Genomic DNA, 9,736 nt, shown 5'->3' on the forward strand with positions numbered 1-9,736 from the left:
AACCCCCCGGCTCTCATTCCAAACCTAATTAGTCCCTCGTTAAAAGCAGCGTGCTGTGGCTGTGAGATCTCTGTGTCCGAGCAGCCTGTTTTCCCAGGGAGAGCATGGCTCTGAGGAGGTGTCCCTGAGCCTGAGCTGTGGCTGTGGCTGAGCCCCTGATCTCTCCTGCAGGCTTCCTCTTCCTCAACACCCTGTTCATCCAGCGGGGCCGCCATGAGACCACCTGGACCATCCTGCGCCGCTTCGGCTACGACGACGAGCTGGAGCTGACAGATGACTACCTGCACCCTCAGTGCGTGTCTGGGGTGGCCAGGGGGTCATGTTCCTGTGGTGCATGGCTCGGGATCCCCAGCACCTTGGCTGGATCCTTCTGCACCCCAGGAACTGCTCTATGCCCTTAGGGCAGGGTCAGCTTGGCAGTGCTCACCTTCCCCTCGGGCAGGAGCTGACACATGGGGTTGGGAACGAGCACAACAGGCCTTGGGGCTGCTGATTTAGGCAGACAGGAAGGTGGGGAGTGAAATCCCAGCCTTYCTTTGACATCAGCAAGGAGTTCTTGGAGGCTGCTGTGTCCCCAGCTAAGCGAGGCAGAGCAGCTCTGTCGGGTGCAGTGAGCTGTCAGCACAGCCCTCGCGGCTGATTGTGCAGCTGCTGTCTCTGCTCTGCTCCCTGCCACTCTGGGGATGGGGAGCTGGCAGGAGTGGAAGGCTTTGGCTTGGAGCTGCCTCCTCCTCTTCCCAGGCAGCAGGCTGTGGGGAGGTGACAGGGACATGCTGGTGGATGGCACCCCGGGCACTGCTGTGYCCTGCTGAAGCCCTGGGTGTGAGGCAGTGCGAGGGCACAGCATCTCCCTGGCTGCTTGGGATGTGCCAGGGAAAGGCCACTGTGGATCCTTAGGGGATTCTYCCCGAAATAATGGGGCTGTGGCAAGGAATAGCCAGGTCTGGAGGCAGCAGCTGACCTTGAGCAGGGCRGGACTGGGGAGCTGTATCCTCTGGGTGAGATGTGCTCACACACTGCCCTTCGTTCACGGCTTGAGGGGGCTCATTTGGATGTCTGACCTGSAGAATGGGATATGAAAGATAAAAGGGAGGTTTAGATTGGATATTCAGAAATATTTCTTCTCTGAAAGGGTGGTCAGGCCCTGGCGCTACCCAGGGCAGTGGTGGASTGACCATCCCTGTAGGGATTTATAGCCATGTAGATTTGGCACTTGGGGACAGGGKTCAGTGGTGGCCTAGGCACTGTTGGGACAGTTGGACTTGATGATCATAGAGGGCTTTTCCAACCTGAACCATTCCATGATGTTCCTGACAGGATCCGCGTGCCCCCTGGCTGCTCCACAGAGCTCAACCACTTGGGATACCAGTTCCTGCAGAGGCTCTTTGAGAAGCACGACAAGGTGGGCAGCACTGCCGGGGCTCCTGGGGAGGGGGTGTTCTGCTGGGCCTGCAGACTTGGGCACAGGTGCTGCCCTGACCTCCCCTGTGTGCCTGGGAGCATACAGAGCACAGGGAAGGGCTTTCCTCTGCCACAGTATTCCCTCTTTAGAGGCTTTGGGAGCAGGAAGTGGCCTCAGGGAGCTCTAGGCAGTCTGATGTCTTATCAGGGATGTGGAATTGTGGTCAGTACCCATGAACAAAGGTCAGTTTGGACCTTCAGGGTGTGGGTCTGAGTTGGCATCAAGCTGCTGTGGCCTCTGTAGTGCCTGGCTGCAGTGGGCAGGGGGGCAGGGAAGGAGGCAGGCAAGTGGGCAGGGAAGCAGGCACAGCTGCTGGCCACCAGCCATGGACCAAGCACTAGCATCTGCCAGCCTGGTGGAGGGCTGCCAGGCCAGAGAGGGAGAGAAAGCAACACATTTGTGCCAAACTCAGGCTCTGGGAGAGTGGGAGAAGGGGATGCATTGGATCTGCATGCACCTGCTCAGACTGGTAATTGAGATGTTGATGTGCATCTGGGGTATGGCAGCTCTGTGACCACGGGGAATGGCTCAGCAATGGCAGCACGGAGTGGACACGTGTCCCTGTGTGCCCAGATCAGTTCTGTGCCCACCAGGAATGGCAGCACGGAATGGACACGTGTCCCTGTGTGCCCAGATCAGTTCTGTGCCCACCAGGAATGGCAGCACGGAGTGGACATGTGTCCCTGTGTGCCCAGTTCAACTCTGTGGCCACGGGGAGTGGCAGAACTAAAAGTATTCACACCCCTGTGTGCCCAGGTGCCAGCAGGTCACCTTTAGGCACAGCCTGTGCTTGTCTGGTGGCCTTGGCCACATGCAGATCTCGGGCTGGTTGCTGCAGTGTGGGAGGCCAGGCTGGGCTGGTGCAGGCTGCTGTGGGACAGCTGGCTCCAGGACTGCCAGGAGCAGCAGCTCAGGGCTGTGGGGTGGGGTGGGTGGACAGGCCCTGCCTGGCTGCAGCTGCAGTCCCAGAGCGTGTTGGCTGCTGTGCAGCGCTGGCAGTCCCCGGGGCATGGGCTCCGTGCTTGCCCCGCTGCCATCGATCCTGGCCATCGACAGCATCCCTGTGACATTCCACAGCTGGGAGGTGACCATTGTGGCAGGGACCCCTCTGGGCACAGCTGGGTGCTGCCTGCCCTGCTGAGTGGCCATGTTTTGGCAGGACCAGGACGGAGCCCTGTCGCACACAGAGCTGCAGAACTTCTTCAGCGTGTTCCCCTGCGTGCCCTGGGGCCCCGAGCTCTACAACACGGTATGCACCACTGATAAAGGCCTGCTTTCCCTGCATGGATTCCTCTGCCAGTGGACGTAAGCTCAGTCCCTCTCCCTGGCCCTCGGTCACACCACCCAGCCCTTGCTGACCCCGCCRTGTCCCTCCAGGCTCGTGGCTTACCTGGACGTACGGCACTGCCTGGAGTGCCTGGGCTACTTGGGCTACCCCATCCTCTCGGAGCAGGACTCCCAGACACAAGCCCTCACAGGTACAGCCRTGCCCTGCCCCTGTGTCACAGCTCGGGTCCCTCCTGGCTCTCACCCCCTGTGTCTCCTGGCAGTGACCCGGGACAAGAGGATTGACCTGGAGAAAGGGCAGACACAGAGGAACGTGTTCCTGTGCAAGGTGCTGGGAGCGCGGGGCGCAGGCAAGTCTGCCTTCCTGCAGGCCTTCCTCGGCAGGAGCCTGGCGGTGAGTGGCTGCTCCYGGGCTGGAGCAGGAGGCACAGCCGGAGGTCCTGGAGCGATCTGTCCCGTGATGGCTCCTCCCTGCCCGTGGCCAGGCCCCCCATCGATGCTCTCCCTGCCTGTGCTTCCCACYCCCTCCGTGCTGGTGGCTTTGGTGTCCTTAATCCTGGCTAAYGGGGTGGGCCTGTCCCTTCTGCTTGTCCCAAGGGTCCAGAGGGGCTGTGCCTTTCCCTGAGATGGCCACAGTGATGCCAACATCCCCTGCCTGGTTGGGACAGCCCCACACCTCATGACAGGCCCAGGCTGCCCCTCAGGTGTCTGTCAGGCACCTTGGGGCASTGGGAAACGCTGTCTCTCCCTGCMCACCCTCATGTCCCCACTGTCTGASACCATGTTCTCCTTGGTGACAGGCCCAGAGGGAGAACCCAGGACAGCCATCCCTCTACACCATCAACACAGTGCAGGTCAATGGCCAGGAGAAGTACCTGATAGTAAGTGTGGGTGAGGAGGGAATCACACGGTGTCTGGCCCTCAGCAGGGCAGGACCGTGTCCCTGCGTCCAGGCACACAGGGCTGGGCTGTGGCTGGGCTGGCACAGTCATGTGCTGCTGTGAGGAACAGCTGCTGCCCTGGGACACTGCTGTGCCACACATCTGTCTGTCTCCTCTGCTCCAGCTCTACGAGGTCAGCGCTGACAAAACGTTCATGGAGCCATCGGACGCTGCATGCGACGTCGCCTGCTTCATCTACAACCTCAGCGACCCCAAATCCTTCAACTACTGTGCCAGCATCTATAAGGTAGCTGGCAGGGGCCCTTGGGGCACTTCACAGGGGTCCTGTTTGACCTCTGGAGCCCTCAGTTTTTGTSGCAGCCCCACATCCCCCAGGGCTTGGTCCGTAACCCTTGCTGGGGTTTCTCCTGTCTCCACAGCAACACTACCTGGACAGCCAGATCCCCTGTGTGTTTGTGGCCTCCAAGACAGACCTGCCAGAAGCCAGTCAGCAGCCAGGGCTCATCCCAGCTGACTTCTGCTACAAGCACTGCCTCCCTCCACCCTTCCACTTCTCCTGCCACAGCCAGGGACCACCCAGCACTGCTGTCTACACCAAACTGGCTACTGCTGCCACCTTCCCGTTAGTATCCTTCCCATGGAGGGGTGGGAGCACAGCCTGGGGAAGGGGCTGGGTCCCAGCCCTGCCTCTGCCACATTCTGCTTCTGCTTTGGTTTCTCTCCAGCTTTTGAGGTCATCTGGTGATTTTGGTGTCATCAGAGCATGCAGTGASASGACAAGGGGGATGGCCTTAAGCTGCAGGAGGGCAGGGATAGATGGGGTGTTGGGAAGGAGGCCGTGGCACAGGGTGTCCAGAGCAGCTGTGGCTGCCCCATCCCTASAAGTGTCCAAGGCCAGGCTGGACAGGGCTTGGAGCATTCTGGGACAGTGGAAAATGTCCCTTGCCYGTGGTAGGGGGTAGAACAAGGTGGACTTCAAGGTTCCTTTCCACCCAAACCATTCCAGGATTCTGTGCTCTGCTTCTACAAATAATTGAAACAGAAAAGCCTCTTCTTCTCCTAATTGCAGAGGGGGGAAGTTCCCTCTCCCTGTGTGTGTCTCTGGCAGATTTAGTAGATAGATCCTGCCACAGGAGTGTTTATTTTTGAAGCCCAAGATAAAAAATGCTGAAGAGGAGTAGCCAGCTTAGTTTGCCAAGGCCCACGGGGGGGTGGCAGCTATTTTCTCCCGATGAGATGGATCAGACTGAAAAAGAGGTCAGCGAAGCGAGACCTGTGTCACACAGCCTCCCTTTGGGAGGAGCTGCACCCCAGAGGGGCTGGGAACCGGGTAGGACAGTGCCAGGCTGGTCACAGGAGGGGAGGAGGATCCCTGTGTGTGGAATCACTCTGCTCCAGGGCTGGGAAGGGCGAGCACAGCTCCAGGGGCTGAGCCCTCGCGGGTAGAGCGTGCGGGAGCCTTGGAAGGCAGGATGGGATTACTAGTGAGTAGTTTTCCCTCCAGCTTCTTTTCAATAAACAACTTTATTTTTAGAGCTGACGCTTTTTTTTCCCCCTCCTCTCTGCAGTATTAAAATTTAAATATTCTTAATATATCTTAGGGTATGGGGTATAAATAAATAACAGCGTAATGGAGGGCCGGGGATTGGCTGTGCTCCCCCGATGTAGTGGGGAATGAATTATAGATGGAAAGAGAGAGGAGGGGAGCACGTTGGTGCAGGACAGCACGTGTTTGGGGAGGGACTGTGTACGCTGGGGCAGCGCCGGGCACTGTCCCTCGCTGCCCTTTGGTCCCTGTCACTGCTGTCCCCGTGGTGTCCCTGCTCTCCATGCCCTTGGAGCTGGAAAGGCAGTTTGACCCAGAAAGGCAGATACCTGCCTAATTATTTAGGTGTTGGAGAGCTGTTTCCAGGGCAGGGGAGGGGACAGGCACGTCCGTCCCCTTGGCTTGACGCTGATGCTGGGTGACGGGCACTCGGCTGGCAGGGACAGGGAATCTCTCGGAGCTTGCCCTGCAGCTGGGCTGTGGCCCCTGGTGCTGTGCTGACCCCGGGTGGGGTGGGAGCGCTGGGACAGCCACTGACCGGCCTCTCCTGTGTTTCYTTGCAGCCACCTGAACGCCGTGGAGATGGGAGTCGCCTCCTTCTGGCTGCGGGTGGCGCTGGGCGCGGCGGTGACGGCGCTGGTGGGCTTCACCCTGTACCGCCTGCTGGCCAAGAACAAATGAGAGCCACTCTCCCCCGTCCCCCGTGACACCGGCTCCCCATCCCCAGTGAGGGGCCCTGCCTCAAGYTGGTCCCTGGTAGGAACTCCTCCTTTGCCCCCAGCCTAGATTGCAGGACCAGTGAAGCCAGACCTCCCAGCACCAGCAGGATAAAGCCCTGGCACCAGCYAGCCTCACCCTGTGGCCTCCTGGCCCCTGTGGCCACAGGGCAGGCAGCTCTGCCAGGAGGGCTCTGCCTCACCAGCAGCTGGAGGATCACCCTCATCTTTTATTCTGTTCAGTTTTTTTAACGCTTGTTTTTAAGCTCAAACATGAGTGTTTCRGTGTCTGTTGGACTGGGCACGTCCCCTCCCCAGAGGGCTGTGCTGGTGCCCTCAATTCTGGAGGGGGCAACGCTGCCAGAGCCTCTGGGAGCTCCAGCAGCAGCTGAGCTGTCAAATGAGCTCATGGCTCCGGCTCCCTGGGGCCCATCTCCTGCTCCTGTCCCGCTTTCCCTCAGCCAGCGCAGGGAAAGGCAGCCAGGSAGGGAGGGCCAGGCAGTGAAACCCCCTCAGTGTTTCGGGGTCAGGCCTGGCCCCTCCTGCTGGGACACAGTGGCTGCTGTCCTGAGCTGAGGGGGCAGTGATAACCAGGGTCTGTCATGAGCTCTTTTGTCTTGTTTCTACCCAGAAATCTTGTGAGTCCTGTAGCGTGCCAGGCACTGYGTCCATCTGCCCTCCTTCCCTGCCACCTGCGTGGCCTGTCCCCTCTCCCCCACCCCTGGTCACCCATATTCATGGCCTCCAGTATTTGCAGGGCTCTGGGAGTCCTGGTAAGGACTGGGAGGACATTGGGTGCCCACTGTGTGCCCAGTCCTTCCRTGGCAGTGCCATCACTGAGCTGATGGACCCTGTGCCCCAGGGCCCGTGTCCTGCTGTCCCCTCTGTGTGGCTCTGGGCGTTTCCATCTCCTGGTACCAATGGAAGCTCCTTCCTGCCCTGTCCCCTGCCCACCCCAAGCTGGTGTCAGCTGCTGKGACTGAGCTCAGCACCCCACGGGGGCCAAAGCCCCACAGCATCCCTGCCTGCACATCCCAAAGAGCAAGGCCAGTGCCCATCCCCGGGGGGAGCCTGGGTCAGCCCCTGGCCGGTGCCACCAGCCCAGCCTYCCCCAGCAGGCTCAGGGTCAGTCTCTGCAGGCAGCTGCGGGGGCAGCTCCCAGGTACCACCTGGAGCTGTTTTTTCTGTGTTTYGTCTATTTAAATGTTTTACCGTGGCCTGGAGCCAGCGAGGGGGTTAAGAAGTCACTGGGCAGCACCAGTGTCCCTCCCGGGGACAGTCCCAGGGTGGTGTCCCCATCCTGCTGTCCCCAGCGCTGGCTGGCCGGAGGTCCCTGCCTATGCCAGAGCTGCTGTACCAGTCAGGTGCCCACTCACTGCTGGCCCCTGGTCCTGGCACTGCCGGGGCCATGTCCCCCGTGTTCCATGTCCCTCTTGGTGCCCACTGTGCATGGCTCTGCCAGCCGGGCCCGTGCCTGGTGTCTCCCTGCTCCGCGTCTGCCGGAGCTGTGSCGTTTTAGGTTCGTTCTCTACAGCAAAATAAATTTTTACACACCTTGCGCTTGCACACCATGTCCTGCATCACCTGGGAGCCTTGGTGAYCCCTGTCCCTGCCAGGGCTGCACAAAGCCTGGGGCCTGCCTGGGCTGTGGTGGGAACAGGGACACCCGTGGGCCCAGGGCTGCCCTGTTTGAGGGTGGTTCCCGGGATTTGGGGCAGGAGCTGAAGCCCGGTGTGGTGGGACAAGGTTTGGGGCTGGTCAGGGCTCCTTGGTGCCGGGGAAAATGGATCCCTGTGCAACAAGTGCCAGACAGTGGGGAAGGATCCTGTTTTTCTCTTCCCCGTATCCAAGGGAAGCGGAAGGTTTTGGATACCCTGAGAGCCACGGATCTCTGTGTCCATCCCTGTGTGGGGTTCAGGGCTCCCCACATCACTGCAGCCACTTTCCCCCCGCACCCGCAGCTCCCGGGGCTGTTCCACCTGCCCTCCCTGCTCCCGTTTCCCCGTGGCAGCTTTTTSCTCGGCCATTTCCATCCCTGCAGCCTCAGCCACGGGCGCGGGGCACAGGGAATGTGGGCACAGATGGAGGAAAGGATTTTCCAGAGCCTCTGCACTGAGACTGGGTGGGGTTGGGCTGCTCCCACACGTGAGGGGGTCCCTCGGGGCTGTGGGGTGGGAGAGGAGACCCTTCCCACACGGCCAACCAGGGGACAGGGATGGTGGGGACACAGCTGCGGTGCCAGGCAGAGGAGGGGCCRGGACACGCGGTGCTCCCTGGTGACTCCAAACCAGGCTGGATCCCACGGGAGCCGCCGCCTACGTGCCCTGCTGTGTATTAATAGCACCGSGGAGCGGAGCCATGGGCACCGTGCTGGGACAGGCACGGGTGTGGGCCAGGGGACCCCATCCACGGCCACACACAGCCCCCGGGCAGGAGCCTGGCAGGGCTGGCAAGCCCAGAGCTCTCTGGGGGCACCCACGGGGCTGAGCTGTGGCTCCAGGAACTGAGGATAGCACCAAGGATGGGTCCTGGGGACACCCCTGCCCTGCCCGGGCGTCCAGGGGAGCCTGGCCTGGGTGACACCGTGAGTGTCACATAGGGGTGCCAGTTCAAGGGATGCAGTGCCAKGCTGCCCCATGAGCACTGTGCTCCACTGCGGTGGAGGCCCCACATCCCCTGTGTCATGGGGGATGCATCCAGACTCTGCTGGCCTGTGGGTGTAGGGTCAGGAGAGAGGGAATGTTTGCAGTCACCTGTGCCAAATTCAGGTACTGGGTACTTGGTACTGGGTACTGGGATGTTGATGTCCACACTGGGATGCTGATGTCCATTCTGGGGTCGTGATGTCCATACTGGGATGCTTGTACTGTACCAGGATATGTGTTCCTGTAGCAGGGTGCAGCTGCAAACACACGTAGCAGGATGTGGGAACTGCTCTGGAATACGTGCACCTGTACTGGGATGGAATACAGGTTCTCATTCCAAGACACAGATGCTGTGCTGGGATTCAGGATTCACCACACCAGGATGTGAGTACCCATACTGGGACGTGGGTAGTGGGATGCAGGTATCCMCAGCAGGATGCACTGGGGTGCAGGTACTGGGCCAGGAAATGAGTGACAGTACTGTAATGTAAATACCAAAACTGGGATGCAGATACCACTCTGGAATGCAGGTATCACACCAGGATCTCGTTACCCTATTGAAATGTGGTTCCCATACCAGGATGCAGTTCCCATACGGGGGTGCAGTTCCTATACTGGGATGCGGTTCCCATACCGGGATGTAGGTTCCCATACAGGGATGTAGATTCCCATACCGGGATGCGGTTCCTATACCGGGATGTAGGTTCCCGTACCGGGATGCAGTTCCCATACCGGGATGCAGTTCCCATACCGGAATGCTGTTCCCATACAGGGATGTAGGTTCCCATACCGGGATGCAGTTCCCGTACCGGGATGCAGTTCCCATACCGGGATGTAGGTTCCCATACCGGGGATGTAGGTTCCCGTACCGGGATGCAGTTCCCGTACCGGGATGCAGTTCCCATACCGGGATGTAAGTTCCCATACCGGGATGTAGGTTCCCGTACCGGATGCAGTTCCCATACCAGGGTGCAGTTCCCATACCGGGATGTAGGTTCCCATACTGGGATGCGGTTCCTATACCGGGATGTAGGTTCCCGTACCGGGATGCAGTTCCCATACCGGAATGCTGTTCCCATACTGGGATGCAGTTCCCATACCGGGATTCAGTTCCCATACCGGGATGCGGTTCCTATACCGGGATGTAGGTTCCCATACCGGGATGTAGGTTCCCATAC

The 9,736-nt window shown here is 60.0% G+C and overlaps 1 protein-coding gene across 3 annotated transcripts in view; it reads left to right on the forward strand.

Annotated features, from left to right (window-relative positions):
• LOC130584947 (mitochondrial Rho GTPase 2) overlaps positions 1 to 7,496 on the forward strand; it is a 46,969-nt gene extending 39,473 nt beyond the window's left edge. For 2 of the 3 annotated variants that reach the window (XM_057385236.1, XM_057385237.1), the window contains exons 11-19: positions 172 to 292; positions 1,318 to 1,402; positions 2,622 to 2,767; positions 2,840 to 2,940; positions 3,013 to 3,143; positions 3,550 to 3,630; positions 3,815 to 3,937; positions 4,071 to 4,273; positions 5,761 to 7,493. In XM_057385236.1, the coding sequence (XP_057241219.1) occupies positions 172 to 292; positions 1,318 to 1,402; positions 2,622 to 2,767; positions 2,840 to 2,940; positions 3,013 to 3,143; positions 3,550 to 3,630; positions 3,815 to 3,937; positions 4,071 to 4,273; positions 5,761 to 5,878 (1,109 nt within the window). In that variant the 3' untranslated portion in view covers positions 5,879 to 7,493. Of the gene's footprint in view, positions 1 to 171; positions 293 to 1,317; positions 1,403 to 2,621; positions 2,768 to 2,839; positions 2,941 to 3,012; positions 3,144 to 3,549; positions 3,631 to 3,814; positions 3,938 to 4,070; positions 4,274 to 5,760 lie in introns of all 3 variants that reach the window. The other variant, XM_057385238.1, reaches the window with a different exon arrangement.
• Positions 7,497 to 9,736: the final 2,240 nt, after the last annotated feature.

This window comes from Malurus melanocephalus, unplaced genomic scaffold, assembly GCF_030028575.1.
Source record: "Malurus melanocephalus ecotype Western Australia unplaced genomic scaffold, MMel_1.1 scaffold_801, whole genome shotgun sequence".
Lineage (NCBI taxonomy): Eukaryota > Metazoa > Chordata > Aves > Passeriformes > Maluridae > Malurus > Malurus melanocephalus.